The sequence below is a fragment of the Hesperophylax consimilis genome, chromosome 21, assembly GCF_061612785.1.
Source record: "Hesperophylax consimilis isolate HC1 chromosome 21, BYU_Hcon_1.0, whole genome shotgun sequence".
In the NCBI taxonomy this organism is placed as follows: Eukaryota; Metazoa; Arthropoda; class Insecta; order Trichoptera; family Limnephilidae; genus Hesperophylax; species Hesperophylax consimilis.
The window spans coordinates 1,928,041-1,953,636 of record NC_142856.1 but is presented as its reverse complement, the minus strand read 5'-3'; the positions used below and the strand labels follow the sequence as shown (position 1 = coordinate 1,953,636).

At 35.1% G+C, this 25,596-nt stretch overlaps 2 protein-coding genes across 2 annotated transcripts in view; both read left to right on the top strand.

Moving 5' to 3' along the window:
• LOC149413494 (uncharacterized) overlaps window positions 1-25,596 on the top strand; it is a 117,987-nt gene that overhangs the window by 55,354 nt on the left and 37,037 nt on the right. Inside the window, exons 3-4 of the mRNA XM_089644621.1 lie at window positions 9,405-9,569; window positions 14,549-14,700. Of these exons, the coding sequence (XP_089500747.1) occupies window positions 9,405-9,569; window positions 14,549-14,700 (317 nt within the window). The remainder of the gene's footprint in view (window positions 1-9,404; window positions 9,570-14,548; window positions 14,701-25,596) is intronic.
• LOC149413495 (uncharacterized) lies at window positions 21,746-23,083 on the top strand. Its single transcript, XM_089644381.1, has 2 exons — window positions 21,746-21,995; window positions 22,488-23,083. The coding sequence occupies exons 1-2, from the start codon at window positions 21,746-21,748 to the stop codon at window positions 23,081-23,083; spliced, it is 846 nt and encodes a 281-aa protein (XP_089500507.1).

The window sequence follows — 25,596 nt, the reverse complement described above, 5'->3', positions numbered from 1 at the left end:
GTCACGCTTTATAGCATTAATTCCACAAATCAAACTGCATACGGCGTGTTTAAGGGTACTTAAGCGGATCGAAAAGTGCATTTATCCGTAGTAGGCCTGCATTATGTATTAATGTCTGACACGCTAATACTATTTATTTATGTATCCAAATGGGTTCTTCATTTCCACCTCCTTGAACTCTTTTGATAAGCCCTGTTTGGGAAGGTTTCGCTGGCCTAGTAATGGTGAGGGGCTGAAATTTCCATTTATCTATATTTCGATAAAACTACTTGGTGGTAAATATAAAGAAAAGTGGGACACGGTTGGTATGCACTTTTTTATCAGTTATATAATAATGAAATACAACTATTTCAGTAACCTAAATATTTCGTTAAAAAAATTGATAATTTGACGCCTTTTCTTCAAGCCGTGTTTTGACATAATATTATTAAAAATAATTCTTTTTTTTTCAATAAAACACAAAAAAATTCAATTGGGGAGTCGGGTTTGGGTACCGCCGCCCCGAGAACCATTTATTGGATAACCAGCAACTCTTAGATCACTCCAAGTGATTCGCTACGTTGTGGTTAACTGGGGTACCCGGGTTCATCGGGTGAGGTCGAGGTGTGTTCAAAATGAGCCTGCTTACCAGTTGCGTGACGTGCTAGATCGGGAGAGGCTGGTTTGGGGAGACCCTTTGACCTCTCCAACTGTTCTCTTGACCCATCGCCTTGCGCCGCCACGGTAGGACGCACTGATCCCTAGATTTCTACCCAACCCACACACCTTTTGCCTTTCCAGAACTTCCTCTCCTTCCTTTTGTTAAAAAAGACCTTTCCCACAGCATCCCAAAAGATTACATAGTTTAGTTTCATTGTTTGGGTTAAATTATTAATAACTTAGGAAAGAAAAGGTTACCTTACGCTGGCAGTACACGTTGGGCGAACGCATTGGGCCAACGTTTGCGCCAAACCGCCAACGTGTAAACGATGTTGACGGGTTTGCGCTAAGGTCCTTTGATGTGTGCACAAAAACTGACAGTAATCGTACTGGCCGGCCAATGATGGCCTGCAATGGCCAATATATGGTCCTATTAACGTTGGTCCAGCGCTTTGGCCTAATTATAACATTTGGATTATTTATATAACGCCATTTTCGGGCAAAAATCACCTCAAGGGCGCTGACTGGCAACAATGGCTGCCAAGTGAACAATTGATTTTCGTTTTGTCAGTATTATGAGATGAATAGAGGAAATTTTTTTATGTGAAACCGCAAAAAAAATCCCAACTTCATCCAACCGTCTGGAGCCAGTGAGACTATAGTATCCTCTAACGGGGTATGTTGTGAGGCTGGAGGTAGTGAGAAAGGGAAGGAAATGGGGAAGAGGACGTTGAGGAAGTATTCATTCATTATCATATTCAGATCTGGTAACCAAATATGGCCAAAGCCATTTCAAGCAACGTTTCAATTCTGAATGGTGGTCTTACACCAGGGCGATACTGAGAATATCTTGCACGTGCCCCAAATAACACTATTTTTATTGAAAATTAGTAAATTGTGAAATAACACATATAATCAAATAAAATTTACTTGCGCACGTCGGGATTTGAACCCACGACCGCTTGCTAGTCGAGAGCCTTACCCCTCGACCACGGAGGGCGTCAAAGGTTGGTCAGATCTGGTCACCAAACACGGCTCAAGCTATTTCAATAGATATTTCGGCTCAAGCAATATATTAATATCGATGCCGGATATTGGTCATTCGAGATGATAATAAGATAATCTACAACTCTGGAACGTGTTCTAATATGGACCAAATCTTGAAAATTAAAAATGTCGCTGATCGCCTCTTTGTGACGATGTCAAATATGACGGGACCCAATATAACGGAACCCAATATAACGGAACCCAATATAACCGAACCCAATATAACGGAACCCAATATAACGGAACCCAATATAACGGAACCCAATATAACGGAACCCAATATAACGGAACCCAAAATAAAGGACAACTGAATATAACGGAACCCAATATAACGGAGAACCCAAACGAAGGAAAATCTATTAGGCAACTTTATGCCAAAAACATACTAGCATACCTCTTCAAACATAAAACTGCTTTTGACAATGTCCAAACTGCTCATGATACTAGAACTAAAGGACATAATCTCTTACGTATCCATTTCGCTAAAACAACTTTTGACCAGAGAAATTTTTGATATTTTACAATAATAATAATAATAAATTTTATTCCAGGATGTGGGGAGGTTAGTGCAATCCCACACGTCCCATATATGTATACATATTTTTTGTACAGTAGGTATGTGAAATTGAAAAAAATATATGACAGAGAATAAATTAACAACAAAGTAATTGACAACTATGCAGGGCGTGGTCTTGAGTGAGCTTGGGCCCAGCGCTCACTCAGTAGTGGCGCTTGGTGCCGGTAGGCTGCGGTCACCAACGTATTGGCGGAGGCCATTAGCCGCATCCTGGCTCTAGTGACCCGGTGTCTCATCAGGCCGGCAAATCCATTCAGTCCTAGTTCCGTGAACATTGTCGACGCGCTGCTGTATCTTCGGTATCCAAATATTATTCTACAGGCGTCATTATATTGAATTCGGAGTCGTTCCATCGAGCAAGTTCGGTAGTGACACCATGTCTCACACGTATACAGGCCAGTACAGAATGCGTTGAACAGTCTTTTTTTGACGGTATTGCTGCATTTGAAAAATCTGCGGGAAATCATGTTAGACACTATGCTTAGGCTTCTCCTTTGTCGTTCGATATCCCCATCGTCCGATAGGTCTTGATTAATAATGTGCCCCAAGTATTTCACGTTCGAACATGTATTTTTTTTTCAATAATAATATACAATGCTCTTCCACTAGCCATTCGACTGAACACAATATATTTGAAATATAAAACAGACACCAAGTCTTGGATCATCATCCAAGATAGATCTAAAATCAAAATTTTTATAAAAAACCCCTTTATAAGTATGTACTCAAACTAGATGCTGATTGACCTCTGTCATTTAATGTACTAAAATATTGTTATAAATGTTATCTTAGGTTAATTAGGTTTTATCATTTCATTAACTATTTAATCTTAGCTTTTCCTTATACATTTATAATATTGTAATCCCTGTAGGATAACCTACACTTTCTATTATGGTTTTCACGGTTTAAAATGTATGCAACTTTATAATTTATATTTTGGTTCTAGTTTTGCGTGTATCAAATTTTAATAATATGTAAATAATAATTTATGTATCCAATACGTCTGTCTCGACACAGGTATATCCTAGTGAGGGTTCCATAAATCAACACAATGACAATTCAACACACTTTTAAAAAGTGATATAAAATCATTAGAAACTATGAAATAAATAATTTAAACCTAACCTAACCTAACCTACTTAACCCAGTTAGTAAAGTTTTTGTTTCATCACTTTCCATGACTTTATATAACTTTTTAAAGATCTGATGAATTATCATTTTGATGATTTATCCGGTCACCCGTAGACATATCGAAAAAAACCTGTAAAAAAAATTATATAGCTGAATAAAAAATTTTATAACTAAAAAAAAAGTTTAAGCTGAAGAGTGGGTTTTTATTGTAAGTTCCGTAGTCAATATTATATAGCTATAGCATAGCCTTGAATAACAAAATGCTTTCTTACTATGGTATACGTATTCAAAAAGGCCTGTAACACAATAATTTATAACAAATATTTTTATATCATAATATAATATTGGTCAAATCAATAAAAGTTGTGTTGGCAGTTCGTGTTAGACCCTGTTTGTGTACAGAAAGTGTACATTGTGGATATAGCCTCTCCGCCCGCCGTGTTCAGAAACAAACATTACTTCCCTAGTTATTTTCATGGCGTGTTTTATGTTTTTATTCTGACGATAAGTGACCCACATACGGCTGTTATTAACCCAGGATTACCAAATTTATTTTATGTAATAATTTGCGTTTGACAAACCGTCGTCGATTCGGCACCGAGTTCAAAATGTTGAAATAATAATGAATTAATTCAAAATCGGATTAGTTTTTATGCAATAAAATGCGTTTACATACTGACTAGAATAAGCAGCCGGCGTTTCATCAATCTCGGAATAAATCTGCAGTTTTGTATTAAGACAAACCCATAGACACTATTGTTTATATATTACGGGCTAAAGTCCCCGGCGTTGCTCGGGCTTTACAGAGTTTTTCGAAATCAGATGTAGAAGGTAATTTCCCTCTTTGTTTGAAGGTCAAGTGTGCCAAATTTCATCAATCTCGGAATAAAACTGTAGATTTGTATTTTAAAAATATTATATATTTTCAAAAATAACACATCTGCCCTGATTGTGGACACTGCAATGCTGTCCGAAACGTTGACTAAAGAAGGAGTTAGCGAAACACGGCATAACACCCCAAAAACAAATAACAAAAATACTTTTGGCCGTGAAAATCTTAAATCATATTAGATTTAGGTTATATTTATTTTTAAGGTATCTACATAAAATAACATAATAATATGTTTATAAAGGTGTTGAAAAAAAATGCCGCCGATAGAAATTGAACCCGCAACCTTCTGATTGCCGGTCAGCTGCGCTCAACTCGTGCACTAGATCTACTGCTGAAAAATAGACCAAATTCGCATGAAGTAGGAAGATAAATTAAATGTGTAATCATATAGTTTGAACTCAAGTCTTTGTTTGCAAAATCGCACCCGATAGAAAAATCTAAGTGTGAAAATTATTTTATTACATGTTATGATGCAGGGCTAGACTCCTTTTGTTTTAATATTTTATTCATTAATTTATTCTGCATCATCACATTTATCCTCGCCGATTCTCTAACCTAGTTAGGAACTGGGCGATTGTCGCTGGTATTGGTTTTGGTAAAATTTCGAAACATAATTTAAAATTTAAAATCTGTACCGGGCGGAAACAGAAAAAAACAAAACACTTCCTTGCCTGCCGAGAGATCAGGCCCACCCTCTGGTTTCTCCGCAGGCAAGGAAGTGTTTTGTTTTTTTCTGTTTCCGCCCGGTACAGATTTTAAATTTTAAATTATGTTTCGAAATTTTACCAAAACCAATACCAGCGACAATCGCCCAGTTCCTAACTAGGTTAGAGAATCGGCGAGGATAAATGTGATGATGCAGAATAAATTAATGAATAAAATATTAAAACAAAAGGAGTCTAGCCCTGCATCATAACATACGTTTTTTTCCGATTAATCTGTAAATTTGAAAACCTTTTACACGCAAAAATGTGCATCGATTTTCAGTACCTACTCAGTGCAGACGCCAAATGTGATTACAAAAGTTTTATAAACATATTATAAATTACAATAACAAATCGCCGATCGGAGTTTGTCGAAAATATGTTTCGGCGTAGTCGATTCGACGAAGGTGTGCAATCTAGGGTTAAGTGTTATAGTGCAGTGCCCTCTGCGGCCCTACGCCATGTGTTTTTGAAAACAATTTATCTTAATGTTCGTGCGTGATGTGCCCTTTTGAATAGATAACACTTAACACAAAAAAACAGTAAACGTAAAACAATAACGTAATGAGGACAATCGATATATTTTAGATATTTTCCTATTCTTGATGTTTATTATAATAACCTAACGTATCATGTCTCGTAGGTATATCGCAGCGAAATTTTATATGAACAGATTACTAAGATAGATTAGTTACTTGCGAACAGCACATTGCAAATTTTATATGAACAGATTACTAAGGTAGATTAGTTACTTCTTCTTCTTCTTTCGTATGGTGGGGGGTCAGAGGGGGACATCTAGATCTGCGAGCCATATTAGGGCCTCAGGCGTCGCCATGTGAACCTCATCAATTAGTTACTTGCGAACAGCACATTGCAAATTTGTCAATATTCGAAATTTCCACTAAAATTTTAAGCTATTGTCTTCTAATATATATAAAGTTGACTACATATGAAAGAGTGTCCCGGTTTGCCTTTGTTTTTTTACAAATCTACAGTCTTATTCCGTGATTGGTGAAATTTTGCACCCACGATCAAAACAAGAGGAATTTATAAACACATTTCGGCCGGGTATTTTTTGCGCTGGCGCGGGCGCAATGCTGAGTCCGGGCGAAAATAAAGGAAAATAAAGGTCCCGTGCGAATTTGTTTTCAATCGCTGTATCTTCGAAAATAATTTAAATATTTTAATTTAAATTTCTACATACTAACTCAGCTAGTTTTCTTTAATTTTTTGTATAAGTGGGTACAGTGGTGTTATATAAATATGTTTACAAAATATATTTATAATCGCAATCTCACCAAAGAAAAATAGGAACAATTCGAACTTCTGGATTATCTATATGTGTATATATATATAGGATTCTGTTTCATACTAATTATTGAGCAATTAAGAGAGTAATTAGAAACATCTAAATAAAGTAGAGATGAACATAGACTGATGATAAATATAAATAAAGGGAAAAACAGGCAATTATTTAGTTAATTATTTCTGAAAAGTATAACTTCATTGTTAGTTTAAGTTTGTTGATATCTTTTAATTTCTTTATTTCAATGGGAAGGTTGTTAAAATGCTTTATTCCTAAATAGATATAGTTGTTTCGCATTAGTTTGGTATTTTGATGTTATATTGATATCTTTTTTAAAGGTGGGTATCAAATTTGATGATGATATTATCATTATAAATTTGGATAATTGCATTTTTCTTGAAGATATCCTCCACGCGGGGCACCCCGAAATCTGCAAATATATATAAAAGTTCTAAACGAAAATCGAATTTTATTTAAAATGCAACTAAATTAACCTTGTAATATGTTTATTACGGTCCGCCTATCGGTATTTGCTCACACCTGCTTTCTTTAAATACGCCCGACATCTCTCGCTCGCTTGCACATAGGAGTTGAGTGGGTGAGGAACGGAGAAAGAGATTTGAATCTGGTTTCACGGTCATAAAAACACTCACTCCAGGAATTGAATTATTTCACCAACAAATAATATACTATCCTTGTGTTGAAATACCGATGTAAACGAAAGGCACGAAAATAATTTTTTTTTAAACTTGCGTTACGATTGGATAATTATGATTATGCAGTTAGGACCTTTACAAAGAGATTGGTGTATAATATTCATGTAAAAACATTGAATAATTCCGTATTTTCTGCCATTGAAATCAGGTCGGTGCAAAAGGTAGAATTACCCTTCCCGGCCGAAGTGTGTTAAATTTTGTAAATATCAAAAAAACCACCCCTATCCTCTTTTCCCACCCGTTAACCCTTTCATAGCCGCACATTTATTTCCACATATTGACCATTTATTAAGCTTGAAACATTTATTTGATCATTTTTGGTAAATAAATTTTATTTTTGCTCGCTAATTTAGATTTTTTTCTAATTTAATTTTCATTATTTTTTTATCTTAAGGAGTTCTTTTTTATTAGTTAGAAAAAGAAAGACATCACCCAAACAATTGTTTTATTTAAAAGATATATTAATTAACAGTGTGTAAAAATTGTAATGGATTCCAGGCCAAGCAAAACATCAAAAAATGGATATGTGAAGATATTTACAATATTTGTTGCTGGAATAAAGGTAGCAACCGTACATAAAAAATTGACGCCATGAGAAATATCCTTCAGAAGCGATTCGAAAAATATTGGGCGATTTTATTCACAAAATCAAGAGTTATTAATGGTTTTGTTCATGTTCCTCAGGAGGAACTCTTGTTTTGAAAGGGTTAAAGCAGAATTTTGAAGCTAATCAAAGAATTTTTGAACATTTGACGTTAAAAATTAAAGAAAAAATTTCTGTGTAAATCTGATTTCGATAAATTCTACATAAAATAGTAAGAATCGTATATTTTTAATTTTATAATGTCTGGTACATGACAACCGAAGAATATTAAGCAAATCACAACCGAAATTATATTGCAAGAAATAATTAACTTGGTGTAGTACGATGACGTAATAATGCAGAGATTGGATACTAGATTAATCTGCCTGCAGTTCGGCTATTAACTTTGAAGTATAAAGGTGCAATTTTAGTGGAACACACATATCAAGTAAAGTGGGTGAACTTGAACTTGTAACATGCACGTAAAGGCAGTCGTTCTTTGGTGTTGATAAATAACTGGGAAAATTCGGTTCTTCGGTGGCGGTCCGTGCAAGGCACCAGGTACGGTGTACTAAATAATTATTAAAAGTTTCCAAGTAAAATCAAAGCACCTTATTACGTACCGTAAAATGAGGTGACTTTGATTAATTGTAAAAACTCTCCATTAATTGTTATTTATCTGTTTTAAAAAGATTTTTTAAAACTGATAAAATTAATCAAAACAATTTACACGAAACTCTTTTAATTGTTAAGGAATTTTTAAATTTGTATTTAAATTTTTCTCTTTCTAAAAAATTATTTAAAACAGATTCACAATTCAACCATCAATATGTTTGACTATGACTAGAAACCAATTAATTTGACACTAAGAAGATGCGAGTAATTTCTGAGTTGTAGTGAGAATTATGCAGACATCCGCGTTGATCAAAGTCACCCCATTTTACGGTATTCGATTCATAGATTTATAAAATATAAAAAGTTTCAACTCTTTCGGTGAAACACTTTATTCGATTTTAAAGTTTTTTTTAAATGTTTTGAACACATCCGTCCACTGAACAGGCAACCCCTAGAAGGTTTTTTTTATGAGACTACCGCACAACTGTCTCAAATGCTTCCAACTGTCCGGAGCCAGTGGGACAATTGGAAGTATGGCAATTCGATTCGGGACACATTTTTAGGTTAAAAAGAGTGGAGGAGGGTAGGAAATGGGACATTAGAAGATTTGGAAGTAACTGGTAATTCAGATCTGGTCACCTAATACAGCAAAAGACGTTTCGATTCTGAATGGAAGTCTTTTACTAAGGCGATACTGAGAGTATCTTCCAAGTGAAAACTATACATTATATCGATTTGAAACAAAACGGTTGTCGCTAATATATAAACGGTGTCCGGAAACTCGTAGTACAAGCGGAAAACTGATGAATGTACAACACATTTGTAGTCGATTTTGAGGGATACTTTTTTGCATTTAATTTTTTGAGTAAATCTAATTTTGGATATTTTTTTGTAAAATTTGAAAAGAAACGGTCGCTGGGGGGTTAATATCAGCTGTTTAATGTGTTTTTAAATGCATCAAAGATTACACCCGGCTCCAAGAGTATTTTAAATCTTTATTCACCAGTTTCCCGCTTGTACTACAAGTTTCTGAACACCGTATACAAGAAATTTACATTATTCTCAGATAAGCCAATGACATTGATAATCTATTTTGTTCTAGAAAGAACTTCGACTTTTTAAAATGTTTGGTGATTTATTTATTTATTATACATTTTTAAACATTTTAAATTCAAGTGTTTTTCCTTTTCTCAGATACAACCACCATGAGAGTTACCACGCCGCCGATCTGCCTACCCACTCGGGGCCCACCTCGCTGGTGAGCCGGGTCACCTCGCAAGACATCAAGTGTTTCAAGGACCAGGGCACGAGGTCGAGGACTTCGAGGTCCGTCCAGGTGTGGCCTCCGCCCCCTTATAGGTGAGTTCAGTGGGTTAAATAATGTAGACATACCGCTGTGACCGGGCAGTTGTGACCTCTAATGACCAGCAAATAATGTGAAACGCTGTTTGCTTTTACTTCGTTACTTTCCGATAATTCGAGGCTTGGTTTAACAATATATACTTTCTCATAAACGACACATAATATATATTTATTTAATTTGAATTATTTTTACACGTTACAATGTTAAACCTTTTCACATTTTCCTCACCATAAAATTTTATTTTACTTATTTATTTATTTATTACACGCCCTAGTGGGTTTTTCTTTAAAAAAAACAAGCATTTTGTATCAGAGTAAACACTTAAAAATTAATACAATAAAGAAGAATGTAAACATAATGGCAAAAATGAATCCTCACGCATATAATTGAGTTTAAAAGATTCAACAAAACAAAATAGTAGAAGCGGAGAAGTTATATGGGTACATAGGTCTATTTGTGTCTAGAAGAATAAAAGTGACAGAATATACAACATTTATACTGATTAGTTTTCAAATGAAATATATCACCCAGATCAGATAATTTGTTTCCGAGATTGTGAAGTCTCGGAATCGGAGAATTTTGGTAAGCTAGTGTCCTGGTGTTATTGAAGTAAAAAGGTAAGAAATATCGGCATGATTTTTTGGGAACATGGATATTGATACATTGAAGTGATTCGGGACAGTCAATTTTAAAATGTAGTATTCTTTGTAACAGCTTTAAATCTGTGCTTATTCTTCTTTCTGAAAGTTTCGATAGAGACATTTTATCCAAGAGGTAATTGTAATTTATGTTTTGTATAGGAAATTAGAAGAGTATTTAGTGGGAGAATTCAAGCCCAAATAATAAAGTCAAGTAAGTAATTTATATATTTAACGCCCAGAGGGCGTTTACATAGTAAAATAATGATAATATTTGGCTAATTTATATAGCGCCGTTTTCGTGAAAAATCACCTCAAGGGCGCTGTGCAAATATATTTACTAAATAATTCATACTATAACTACTGACTAAAAACTAGTGACTTACATCTAAGACTTATATCTAGTGACTTATGACTAAAGCCTATTACTAATCTTAATGACATATATATTTACATATGTAGAAACTTACAACTAACATTAACATTAACAATCTAGTTTTACTAGCGCCAGAAGAAGAGGGAAGTTCTATAATATTAGGGTGTTTTATAAGTAATTTTAAAACACGGGTGCAAAATGCGCCTTATGGGTTATTTGGATATATATCTTAAATTAATGTGAATAAATGAAATTAATCTTTGATCTTTACCGCATTACATAGATGAATCATCTGCCAACAATTACGTGTTATGTTCCCACTGATATTGTCTGTTGTTAGGCAAGTCAATAGCATCATGAGTAGTTGAACGAAATCGCTAAAGAATTTATCTGTGTGAATCAACCATTACGGTATAACAAAAAGGAAAAAATGCAATACTTGGATAGAATGACGGATTTATGGAAATGTTGGACCCGTTATGCACCTCAATTCCATAGGGAGTTTATTCGAAGCCTTAGTGCCAGATACTCCGAATGCACGATCATCAAACTTAGTGTTCGGATTTAGCTTAGGGCCTTTCAACCTTTGCTGAAATAGGAAGTACAACTGTAAGACGACAGATAATTATGAAACTTAAAAAGAAATAACAAAAATAAATTTACAATATTAACAAATATAACAAACAAACAAAAAAACAGTAAACAAATAGAGATTTTAAAATATAACGAGTAGTGTTGGAATACAAATTATAAGTGATTAACAATTAGTTACAATTACAATTCGTTAACATTAAATATGTCAATATCACCAGGTATTGGTTTCCCATGGTGTAAAGCCGCTGTATGGGGGTATGGCCAATACAGCTGCATTTGGGTATGCTGCTGTGGAATATTGTATTTTGTTGTGTTGTTATTGTAGGAATGTGTAGGTTTATGATTTTTTTCAGTTTAGTTCACGTGAGATCTCAGTTATAAAGTTTTTTTTTTATGAATGAGGAATGTACTAGTCAAAAATATTTCTATCGTTAGTGTGTCTTGTATCACCACAAATAAGCATAACGATGGCTTGGCAAGTGGAGTCTAGAAATGGTTTATTTATTTTGTGAATAATTTTAAAAGAAAGAAAGTGTTTATCAAGAAAAACTGTCGCAAATAATCTTAGCCATACAATTGTATTTCTTAAAGTTGTTTCTCCTGAATATGCTTTCACGCACGGGAAAAATTATTAATTTAAAATATTACTAATTTATTAAGAATCTCTTCAAATTATTCGTAATCCGGTTAAAAACGGGATAGCAGGCCTCTAACGAATGAATCGATAGGTTTCATAGAAAAATTTCAGTAAAATACAAATGTGTTATGGCGATGTCGGAACACGTGTTCAAATAAATTATAATATTTTCGCATTTCGTGATTGTATATCATCAGGACAAACGCAGGTGCATGAACACGTGTTCCGATATATTATGAATGTACTCAAAGTTTAAAAGGTAACGGCCTGCAATCCCGTTTTTAACAGGATTAATAATAAATCAGCAATACTCCTTTTTCTCCGTGCAATTTTCTAATTTAATAAATTATTTAGTTGTTTACGCTTTTTTTACTCCACACGGGAAGCTCTGAGGAAAATAATTTACTTCGGGCGCCTGTGTCATCTTTGAGGACGCCGCATGGAAGGTATTTTCGAAAAGAGAAAGGAGTGAACATGCGTCTTGAAGAAACCCATGTTGTAGAGGGAGGAAACACAGAGGCCGGCAAATCGTTCCACAGCCGAGCTGTTAAACTCAAGAACGAGTCGTGGAAACGACCCATTCTCATGTGACATGTGTCCACCGTGCACAAATGTTGAGCGCGCGTTGGTCGTGTTTCCTGACTTATGTTGCTGCCGAAGGTGTCAATGACGCTAGTTCCTCGGAGCATCTTCCATTGAAATACCGGTAGAATAAGGACAACATTATCTATAGATGGAATAACGTTATTAACGTATCATTTTAAATTCTACTCAAGTGAAACTGTAGGAAAAGCTTCAAATTATCCGCAGCAAATTTATAAGGACTTGTTGTTTTACCGAATTTGAACAAGTCATCAAATTTCAAAGTTGATTTTCAAGTTCTTCTCAGTTTTGTGAAGCAACTGGCCAATAATGATACTTTAACAGAGCTTGAATAGAACCTTCACAGAACTTTAAAATTAACTTTGAAATTTGATGAATTGTTCAAATTCTATGCAACAAACCGTCCTTAGTATTCATACAGTGAACGGATTTGTAGCATGAAGATTAATCGTAAATAGTGATTTCACCGATAGCTTTGTCTTTAATATGGTGTAAAAAATCTATTTCCACAACGAATCAGTTGTTTTGTTAGGAAAATATAAAATATCATTAGGTAGAGAGTTTATTTTCCGGTTTTTTCTAATGATAGTGATTTATGTGAAACACGTGACAAAATCGCAATTATTTGGTCATCGCATCTGCATTCTTATTTGAAGGTTATTTATTCGCTAGAATTTCCACTCATCATCATCATTAGTGCCAGTGGGACGTTTAATGAATAGACACTAATAAAGTATTGCAAATAACAATAATTATTACTGCAAACCATCCAGATTACACGTAATAAAAAATATACGTAAAACTATAAATAATAAAAACTACAGAACATATTGTAGAAAAAAATGCCCTCAACCAGTTTCCTGTGGGCACATCTGTGCTGAACTAAGTGACTCCCGTTGACTGACTGACTAACCTCAGCTTCCCAGTATGACTTCCACCAACTCTCCTCTACCATGTGAAGAAAAATAACATAGTTATCACCACCAGTGGCGTGTTCTTGAGTTTTAGATTAGGGTAAGGAAAAGGAAAAACAGGTAATTCATTGAGAAAAAAAACTTGCCAAATACAAAATAAGAATGGCTAAACTGCTGTCTGTGGCTGATTTGGTCGGGATTTCATAAACACAGAAAATATTTTTAAAGAAATTATAATTTTTTTTCCGACTTTATGTCCGGGTTTAATCTTCCCCACAGAAAAAACTAAACCCTTCCACACACTTTTCCACAAATGATCATGTAGTCAATCCACATTATGCAATTGTATTATATAAGCATAATAAATACAAAACAGTACAAGAACAACACGTCAACTCACCAGAGATCAAATGGGAAAATAATTCACCGACTCCAGATATTTTCATATCAGAGAGTTCGGCTCTGTAGAACTCCTAACTGGACCTATAAATCTTACTGATCACTCAGTATAAATATTTTAAAAATCTTTCGTAATCCTACATGTATTTAAACTGACTGATTTTTATATATTTTATATATTTTCAATTTATATATATATATATATATATATATATAAATTGAAAACTCTAACGTGAGCGATATTTGGCGTACTGAGTATGTGTTTGACATGTTATATATGCAGCTCGCGGTGCTGCGATTCGATGCATATTGAGGACATTAATTTAGAACGGTAGAGCAGGCAGTGTTTATATGCATATGTGGAATTCACGCCTCTGATCATCACCATCGTCAACAACCCAGGGTGGGATTCGGCCTTCTTCATAAATGTTCTCCACTGGATGAGGTCCCTTTCCATTTACCTCCAGGCAGTCCTCTTTTCTTTCCGTCCTGCTCCAATCCTCGCCCCACCTCTTCTTCGATGTGGCACTGGTTCGCTTCCACTGGCCCACCTTCACAGTCAATAATGTGTGGCATCCTGTTATATGGCATTCTTTCTAAATATCCAACCCATTTCAGTTTTTGGGATTTTCTAGTACATGGATCATTTTGGTTCTGTGTGAACCATTTTCTAGCAGAGATCCAAAGATTTTTCCTCTTCCACGCAATCTATCCACCTCTTCCTCGGTCTGTCTCTTGGTCGCTTCTTGGTCATATTTTTGTATATCCTACTGGCAGTCAACAGCATAGTCATAATTTGATTGTATTTGTCCAGGTTACGGATGCTTCCACGCCGCATGTCCGCAAGTAGCGGCTGGCGGCCCCTTCTGGGGCTCGTGGGGCGCTGGGCCCTCTGCCAGGTGGGGCTCGGGCTCCTCATGCTGCTCTGGTCGCTTGCGGGGGCCGCGGCATTCCGCTACACTGAAGGTAACAAACTCATTCACCTTTTCACTTATGTACTCCTAGGGCCCTAGAGCATAAACATTGTTAATAATATATTTTTTTATTTATTTATTTATTTATTAGCGCCGATTATAGCGGCTTTTACAAAAGGAAACAATTGTTTTACTTATTATAAATACAGAATATACATAGATAAAAAAATATAAATACAAAATACATAAAAGAGAACAATATAAATGGTTATTATAAATACAATGCAACAATGTGTATATATAAATATATAAACAATTAATTTACAATAAATCCCGGATAAACTAATACTTTAAAACTGTATTTGGTTATATTCAATCAGAGAAGCGCTGACATACAGTTTTAATTAAGTGGTGTTTGTATGAGGATAAACTAGCAATGTTTATAGATTCATCCAAAACATATTTATTACCGAGTACATGTAGGCGATTCACTATGGAATTGAGTTCAGCGTTAGATCCTGTATTGTTGCAATGATAGGGTAATTAATATTGTCAATAATATCGGTCATTTGTCAAAAATATTAGTTAAATGTCAACAAGAGAACAAGGTTAAGAACTTTGATAAATTGTCGCTTTTTCTGTTGCTCCCGTTTCTTAAGAAAAAAAATCATTATAATAGTGTAAAATCGAAGCAAATTTGTGTTGAAGTGTAGAGTTTTTCTCGGGCTATCGCCCGGTATCTTTGTCTTCGCGATATCTACCGATAAATGCTAAAAAAAGTGAGTTAGCTATAAAAATTTTGACAGTGTACAGAGGATAACTTTTGTCAATAATAAGTGCATAACTAAACTGAAATATCTTTTTATGGCAATAAAACTCATTGAATTCAATAAAACTCAGTGTCTGTCTTTCGAGACCCCAACGTCGAGTGCCTCTAAAGTGATTATAAAATTAATGGACACAAAAAAAAAAAATTATAAATAATTTATATTTTTAAATCACTTTTATGAACAATTGACTATATTGACGAATTAATCCCTGTTCCTAATAACCGGCGATAGTGTAGTGGTTAGCGCAGTTGACTAAATTTGGCCAGTTCAAGAGGAGCAGTGTTCAATACTCAGCCCAACCAAAACATTTTTACTTTTTTCTTTTTTTCTCATAAGTTTAAAGTGCACTACAACTCCATCTATGTACAGACTACAAAAATAAACAATATTAAAATAAATTAATTCATCGAGTTTTAGTCTTGTACTGACTAAAGTGATATTTTCATATCAGATTGCCTGCAAACAGGCGTCAGAGGTAAAAGTGATATTAATATTGCCTACCAACAGGCGCTACAAAATAAATCTTCATAAACAAATACCACAGACATCAGCTGACAACTTCTGCCAAGTGATATTAAACTACAATAAATCCTAAATGGCTGACCCCCCTTGTACCCCACCAGGTGTTAAAGATCCCTTCAAAAAATCGGGAACTACGCCAAGATCACCAATAATCCGAAGCCATAGCAGCCCAGAACTTAAGTCTCCAATACAAACCCGAGCTGAAAGCAAAAAAGTAGTGGACAAACAACAAAAGAAGGGAATCAAGACCAAACCAGCATTAAGCAAAGGACAAATGCCCGCGTCAACCAGCTTGACCACCGTTGTACCTTCTCAATTTGATATGCTAGTCGAGAAAATGGAAAAAGAAATGTCAACTAAACTGGAAGCCTTTAAATTGTCGATTATAAAAAAAATTGACGATGATAACCTAGAAAGTAGAAACTCGAGAGATCTTATCAGCAGACAATATGACAATCTTATGGCTAAAATGGAAACCATCACTAAATTGGTTGAGTCACTGAAAAATACACTTGTCGAAAAGGACAATCAAATAAAGTGCCTGGAAAACAAATTGTCGGAAGTAGATCAAAGACCACAAGGTGCCTGGAATACGGTTGCTGCTACCCACTCTCAGTCAAGTAGCCAATTTCCCCGCTTGCCACCTATAACAAGGAACAATGCTCCTCCTGGCCCTGCTAGACCTTCAGTTTTAGTTTTTCCAGCTGAAAATTCACAGTCCACCTCTGAAGCTACCCTAAAAACACTTAAAACTGCCATAAATCCTGCCACCCTGGGCATTCAAGTGACGGGGTTGCGTGAGTTAAAAAGTGGTGGGGTGTTAATCCACCCTAGCACTTCAGCCGAAGCGAAAAAATTGGCAAATGCTCCAGCGCTATCTGAAGCGGGCCTAAAAGCAACCATCGCCCCAAACCGCCTCCCTCGCATTGCTATCCACGACCTTCCTCAAAATATTTCGCCTGATGAAATTATAAGTGCCGTCCATCATCAATCCACCAACGATACAGGTCTATCTTTAGAACGTTTAAAGGAGAATATGACCTTTTCTCATAAATCTGGCCCCCGCACAGGAAATTGCATCCACATTTTCAGAGTTCCTCCATCTGTGCGCCACTCGTTGATATCTCGCACTAAACTTGCCATTGACTGGCAGCTACACCGGGTAAGAGACTGGGTAGATAGTTTGAAGTGTGGCCACTGTCAACTGTATGGTCACATTGCGTCGAAGTGCCAAGCAGACTTACCCACCTGTCCTCACTGTGCCAAAGTTGGCCACAATCGAGATGCCTGCCCCAAAAAGGAGAAATCTCCTGTATGTGCCACCTGTACTTTCTTTAGAAAACCGGCTTCCCACAACACTGGAGCTCAAGACTGCCCCGCCCGCCAAGCTGCAGAGAGACGTGAACTTTCTAGGACAAATTTTTTAGGTTGAACCTAAACAATCATTCCGTGAAAAATTCTTTCTCGACGTACTACCAAAATGTCCGTGGCCTAAATACAAAACTAAACACTATTCGCTGTAACGTCAATGTATGTCATTATGACTTCTTATTCTTTACCGAAACATGGCTCTCTGATAATGTCGCATCTGCTGAACTTGGATTGTTTGATTATAATATTTTTCGCAGTGACCGTTCAACTACTTCTGGGAAGTCAAAAGGAGGTGGAGTGATGATATGTGTAAACAAAAAATACCCTTGCCATATTCTAGAATCATCCAACAATGTTTGTGATCAATTATTCTTGTGTGTTCTATTTGGCACCAAAAAGCTTGTACTTGGTTGTGTTTACATTCCCCCGTCTTCCTCGTTAGAAGTCTACAAGTCACATACTGCTTTAGTTGAGCATGTATCTAGAAACGCTGGTTCATTGTTTATTTGTGGTGATTATAATTTGCCTAAAATATTGTGGCTAAATGACAATAAAGGTGTCAACACTCTAACTAGTAATTTTTCCTCACAAGCTATTGAAATTGTTAATTGTTTTGCCTATTTGAATATGTTTCAAGTAAATGCTGTCACTAACTGTTTGGGTTCTTGCCTGGATTTAATTTTCACTAGTATACAAAATGTCATAGTAAGTGAAGCTGATATCTCCTTATTACCAATTGATAGATATCATCCACCTCTCTCGATTAACATCTCAAATTTTTTCAAACTCGCTTCATTGAAACCAAATGTCTCATATCACTACAAATTTCTCGATGGTGACTATTCAAATTTTAACAATTATCTTTCTCAAATTAACTGGTCAACACTATTTTTAAATTCTGATATTAATGACGCTGTATATAAATTTAATGAATGTTTATCACGTGCTATTGATCTGTTTATTCCTAAGGGATTATACTGTCAACCCAAGTTTCCAAATTGGTTTAGCTCGACACTTAAACAATTAATAATTGAAAAAAAGAAAACCCATAAGTTATTTAAAGTGACTGGAAACTTTAACTTTTATCAAAAATTCTCTCAGCTAAGGGAATTGTCCAAAATTGAATCAGCCAAGTGCTATAAATCCTTTGTTGAAGATACAGAGTCAAAACTACTCAAAAATCCTAAACAATTTTGGCAATTTGTTGCGCAAAAGCGTGCTGATAATGATCTCCCCTCAAGTATGTATTTTAATGAAACTCATGCTACTAATGGAAATGACATCGCCAACCTTTTTGCTAAACATTTCTCCTCTGTATATTCTGATGCGTCATGCACCATCCCTCCACTTAACTATGACCAAAATATTGACTTGAATGATTGCCAAATATCACTTGTAGAGGTATACCAAGCCTTAAATAATCTTTCTCATAAAAAAACTTCCGGACCTGATGGCATTCCAGAAATCTTACTAAAAGAATGTAAATATACTTTAGCTAACCCAATTTGTATGTTGTACAACTATCATCTGGAACTTTTGCAGACTCATGGAAAATTTCGTATATTCGACCCATTTTCAAGTCTGGGAACAAATCAAATATTGGAAATTACAGACCAATATCAATTATATCTAATATTCCGAAAATATTTGAATCAATAATTACAAAGAAAATCACTCCTATTTTCAAAAATGTTCTTATTGAGGAACAGCATGGATTTATATCAGCGAAATCTACAACAACTAATTTACTGTCTTTTACAAACATCATTGTTAAAGCTTTAGAAGACAACTCTCAGGCTGATGTCCTTTACACCGACTTCTCTAAAGCCTTTGACAAAGTAAATCACTCAATACTCATGGCCAAACTTTATGCTTTAGGTATTAGAAACCCTATGTTATCATTTTTTCAATCTTACTTGAGTGACAGAAAACAAAGAGTTAAAATAAATAACTTTGAATCCTTTAACATTGATGTAACGTCCGGTGTTCCCCAAGGAGCCCATTTGGCACCGCTTCTTTTTAACCTTTTTATTAACGACTTAACTAAAGTTTTTTCGCACACACGCTTCTGGCTTTTTGCTGATGATAATAAGATCCTTAAGATAATTAAATCCTTTCATGACTGTTTACTATTTCAACTTGATATTGATTCATTTAACGATTGGTGCAAACTAAACTGCTTGGAACTCAATGTTGATAAATGTAAAGTTTTGTCCTTTTACAGAGCCAATAAACCTATTCAGTTTGAGTATAAACTAAATGGTGCTTGTCTATCAACTGTCACATCCATCAAGGACCTTGGGGTCACTCTTGATTGCAATCTCTCTTTTCGAAATCATATAAATAACATCGTAAATAAATCACTTAAGCTACTCGGGTTCATTCATAGAATTACCTCAGACTTTAAACATATAAGAACACTTAAAACTCTATATTGTTCGTTGGTTCGTCCTCACCTTGAATATGCCAGTGTCATTTGGTCTCCTTTCTATGCTGTCCACATTAGTCACATCGAATCTGTCCAACATCGCTTCCTACGGCGAATTGCTTGGAGGTTAGGACTTGAAAGAGGCGATTACTCATATGAGGAAATTGAACAGACTTTAAACCTATCTTCATTAGAAAAACGTAGAAAAGACTCCGATCTAATTTGCATATTTAAAATAATCAACAGTATAACCGACTCACCTGAACTGCTACAACTCATTCAATAGGCCTCTTGCATCCCATTTTTTTATTTTATTTTCCGGTTTAGGCAAATATTCTAAGACATTCTGTATTTTTTTTTTTTTTTTAATCGTATTTTTGAAACCATGGCGATTTTTTGAAAATTTTAATCCGAAAAATCGGACCATTTTTTCATAAACCGGAAAGACGGAACATAATTTATGGGTGCGAAAACAAAATAATTACATAGCCCAAAAACATTTAAAAAAAAAACGACGCATTTCACACGAATGGCAGAGGAGAATAACGAGGCATACCAAAAATATTACATCTCATAAATATTTTTTTCCTTGAACCTTCTTATTGATCATTAATCCTTATTAATTTATTTAAAGTTTTATTCCAGCAGTACTGGGAGGATATTGCAATCTCAGTCTGCCATATTAAATGAGATGACATATAATATAAATATACTTATACACAATATTATAGGATTGATGAATATATACGATTATAATGTTCAGTCACTTAATCCAAATATTTTACAATAAAACCTAATGTACATAAAATTAAATGAATTAAAGGGGAAGGTTTATCAACAATATGAAATATATAAACAAGTATAAAGAAGGTTCTCATAAAATATATTTAGTTGGTCGAAGTACCTATATATTCTATATGTACCAAGGTTGGTTTTTGTTTTTGCAATGAGACTATTTTTAACAGCTGCACATTCTAGTTATATAACATATAACTTGATATTGTACCTCTTGTTTGATACTATCCAAATGTTGCGATTTAAATTATTCTTGTACTCATAAACTCATAATAATATATTATTAAATTTGATTTTGTTAAAATCAGGACCATCACCATTATACTTCTAAGACAGCCGCCACGGAAGGATAATCTGTACGATTTTCACATCATAACATCTGTCACTTCTGAATAATATCTGTCATGTCAAAACGAAGTACTTCCAATTCTAACGCTGCGTTTTGTTACTGTTTTGTTATTTAATTAAACATGGATTCGTGTAGTAACCGTAGGATCCGAGATCGTAAAAATAATTATAAATATTGTATGGTTCCTTTGTGCCCAAATACTTCGGCGACTACTAAGGAAAAAAGATTTTTCGTTGTACCGCGAATTTCAGCAATTAGAAAACAATGGTGTATTGCAATTCATAGGTCCAGTCAATTGGGTGAACTGTCAAATAAAACCGTACGATATGTCTGTGAAGATCATTTTAATGTAAGTATATTTTTTACAATATTATTGTTTGAACACAATATTTAAAAAATACATATTTTTCTTTGTTGCATGCTTCACGAATAGTTTGCTGTACAGTACAGTAGGTTGAGTAGGTGGGTCTATTACCTAGTGACAACAAGCCTACACACATTACAATATTGTTACACTTTTGCAGGCTATTCTCAAATGAAGATACTTATTATATTTGCATTGTTAAGTTTGTATTGAATAAATACAATGTCTCTTGATAAGTTGTATTTTTATTTTCAGTTAAGCGTGGATGCTCGGAAATGGCCCCAACATCTAAGTAAAAGGGTGCTTTTAAAAAAAGGAACCATTCCTCATAAATTTGAATGTCAAATTGGAGCTGATGGGCGAGATCTACTCAATGTGGTGGATCAGCATCCAAGCTCATCTAAAGGCGGTGAAGTGTTTGTTGCAAGTCTCGAGCCAATGTCTCCTTGCCTGTCTGATGTGGATGAGTCTGTGCCACAACAGATCATCAATCAACCTCAAGACTACGTTGAACTGGAAGTGTCGTTTCCTCTCGAGAAGCCTCAATGCTCTGGACTCCAAATACTTCAACAACATGTGGATGGACCACAAGATACATCAAGCTCCGAAGAAAACTTTCACATGTTGATAGTTGAGAACGCAACTGATTCGAAAGCCATTCAATGCAATTTGAAAAAGAAATTCAAAAGTAAATTGACAAATACAGGAAAAGAACACAGTAGGGGTCCAATCGAGTGTTTAACTACTCGTGACGTAAGTACTTCTCCTGTGAAGCATAATAAAAATACCAAGAATGTACAACTAAAGCATGTCACTCTTCAGCCAGACAGTTCTGCCTCGGAATCGGCATCTGGTTCAGAATACTCCCAACAAGCTACGTCAGATTCGTACGTTGATAGTAGTTCAAATAGTGATTTCAAAAGTCTGTCATTGAAATTAACTCTGCAGCATATTGAAAACAAACCAAAGCTGTATTTAGGAATCCTTAAAGATTTTTATTGGATTGTTAAAACCCTAGCACTCCTTGAAAATATAAACATTTTAAATGTTTTAATCGTTTTAAAAAAAATTAAATTAAACTCTAGTTTCAGCATTTTAGGTGATGAATTTGGCCTTTCTGAGGCTCAAGCTTCAAGAATCTTTAAGCAAAGTTTACCGAAGTTATCTCGTCATCTTGCAGAACTGGTATTTTGGCCTAAGTCAGAAGCAATAGAAGCCTTACTACCAATTCCATTCAGAGCAAGATACAAACATGTCGTATCAATCATAGACTGTTTTGAAATTCAGATAGAGAAGCCATCAAATCCACTGCAGCAGGCACTAACTTGGTCAGAATATAAAAAATGCAATACACTCAAGTACCTAATATCAATCACTCCTGATGGCTTTATTAACTTCATTTCAAAGGGCTTTGGTGGACGTACTACAGATATGATGATTGTGGAAAAGTGCGGCTTCTTGGACAACTTGTCTGAAGGCATGTCGGTAATGGCAGATAGAGGTTTTAAGCAACTAGCTACTATTTTAGAAGGCAAACATTGTCAACTTGTGCGTCCACCAAGTGTTGTTACAGGTGTAAATAGCACTAAAAGAGAGGTGAAGTTATCCAAGCAAATAGCAGCCCTGCGTATACACGTTGAACGTGTAATAAGCCGGCTCAGAGAGTATAATATTCTAAAGCCACATTCTTGTATAGACTTCCATTTGACTCAACAAGTTGACCATATTGTTATGATTGCATGTGGACTCATAAATCTACAAAAACCAATAATTTGATCATATTAGTCTTATTAATATTATTAGTCTTTTAGTGTTTTGTGCTCTACGCTAATGTTTAGTTTAAAATGTTATGTGCGCTTCATTATCATATAAACTTTAACTTGAATATAAATATTCATAATATGTACCAGTGTAATTTTGTTTATCCTTCATGTAATGTATATAGAATAAGTCTAAAGTGTATAATATTATGTAATTATAGCGCCAGTATGTGTTTTTTATAAAAACATATGTTGGAGCTTTTACTTAGAGTTTATAGGCAATGAAGCCACCAAAAGGGATAATATCAAATACTGTAGAATAATTTATGTATAACACCTTCAACTTCTTACATTTACCATACATTCTGATTATGCTATACTAGCGCCTCCTAGCCCCGTGACTTCTGTGGGTTGGTTTTTTTTAATGCATGTTATTTGAAATGTTTTCTTTATTTTACGTTAATAAATTATATAAGTCGAAAATAAAATATTTAGTAACCTACATACGACCTTACTGTTCTTATGCTCACACGTAAAAAGAATATTAAAGCCCGCCATTAGGTTTGTTTGTATTGTCCCGAAGAAATGCAACATGCTACACTAGCGCCATCTAGCGGCCAGCGTTACCAGTCAGTGCAAGTACTGACTATAATAATGCTTCCAATATTTTACTGAGAGTGGATTGATTGCTATTCATTCATTACGCCTTACTTTTACATCAAGTTTATATAAATACAGTTGTGTTGTAGCAAAGTGATCATGTTCCACTTTTTAATACATTTCTATTTGTGTTAGAATTTCCACTTTGTAATCATTTTCTTACTTCCAATAATAAATACAAAAAAAATCTATGCGATAATACAATAACATGTGTACGTATTATCAAATAAATACTAGGTATAAATGTAAAAATATGTCTTATGTAAACTTTTTGTTTTTGTTTTTCTGTCACTTTATACAAATACATATTATACTATGGTGGATGGGATGAAAATAATATGATGCTATTGTACATAATCAATATAATCATGTATTATTATGAATAAAGAAGCGAGTGTAGTGCAGTAAATACGTGATTTATTTCAAATAATGTATACCTATACATTTTTTTTAAGTACAGGAAATATAGCTCTGGACCAAAACAGCATGGCTTTATTAATAGCTTCGACACAGAATTCTTCATCGTAATCGATGTGGAAAACATTTATTTTGCCAGATGATTCAAAGTTGGGTTCAGCAACACAAAACACTCCCTTGAATTTGTTCAGTACAAACATTTGTATTTGCATTTGTGCATAATACTTTCTGGCAACAACACCCTCAAAAAAGTAATTTTTCATTGTACTATGTTTGACTGGACACTTGACCTCAACAATATAATCATCAGTGACTGCATCCGGGGAGCCACCGATAATTGGTAATTTGCAACTGATTTTGAAACCACATTCTTTATATTTGTGTCCCAGTTGGTTTGCTAGTACCTTTAACACCAAAGGTTCTAAAAGCCGACCTCGTTGCATAGCCTTTGTGTCTGGAATCTTGGCTGCCCCTAAGATGACTTCAGTCAATGTTCCATCCAATGTTTTGCAGTTAGCTGCCTCGTATAGTTTGGATGCAGTAATTCTGCCATATCGCATTTCGTACCATAACGGGCAGTTAGCCTGCTTTCTTGTTAGTGAAAAAACTTCCTCGAAGATATTTGGAGGAATATTTAGATCACATGTAATAAAATTGATGAAATCTGTAGCACTTGTATTGTGCAGGTTTCGTGTTTTCTTAAAAGCAGAAATCATCCTGTGCATGGACAAACAGTCAGTGGGCTTCGGATCCATGTAAAGTTGAGTCAGTTGGCATCGAAGCCCCTCCTTAAGACTCCTTTGGAGTACTGCTGCCAGGAAATCTCCATTACCTTTTTCCACGCTTTTTACTGCGTTCTTGCCAACTTGGGATGCCAGAATGAACTTTTGGGAGGTTCCGACACACGATAACTTTGATTTTCTCCAATAACAGTCGACAGATGTCGACGCTGGTTCTTCACTTCTCCTATGGAGCCATGTTAGAAATGCCAGTGCATGTTTACAGCCACCTGAAAGCAAAATGTTCCAAATATAAATTATTTGTCAACAGGTAGCTGGCAGAGACCCTCGCAATGATTCTGTGTTTGTTACATCACACAAGAGTTTGCTCTTCCCCACATCTCCATAGGGTAGAAGAGTGTAGAGGTTAGAGGAGAGAAACATATTTTACAATATAGCGACATACAGTTCAACTAACCTCTAGAAGCTGCACAGTCTTGACATTCTAAGACTTGTATTTCATCTTCCATCTCATCACACAAAAGTACAACAGAGTATGCTTTTTGGCGGACACGGTGCTCGGGGGTTATTTTTGCTTTCACTGTGCAGATAGGACCTTCTCTTTTTACCTGCACATACCCGATAGCATTATCACCATAACTTTCACGTGCAGACCTTTAAAATATATAATAATAACACGTTGAAAACAAAAGACAGTTGCATATAACTGAAT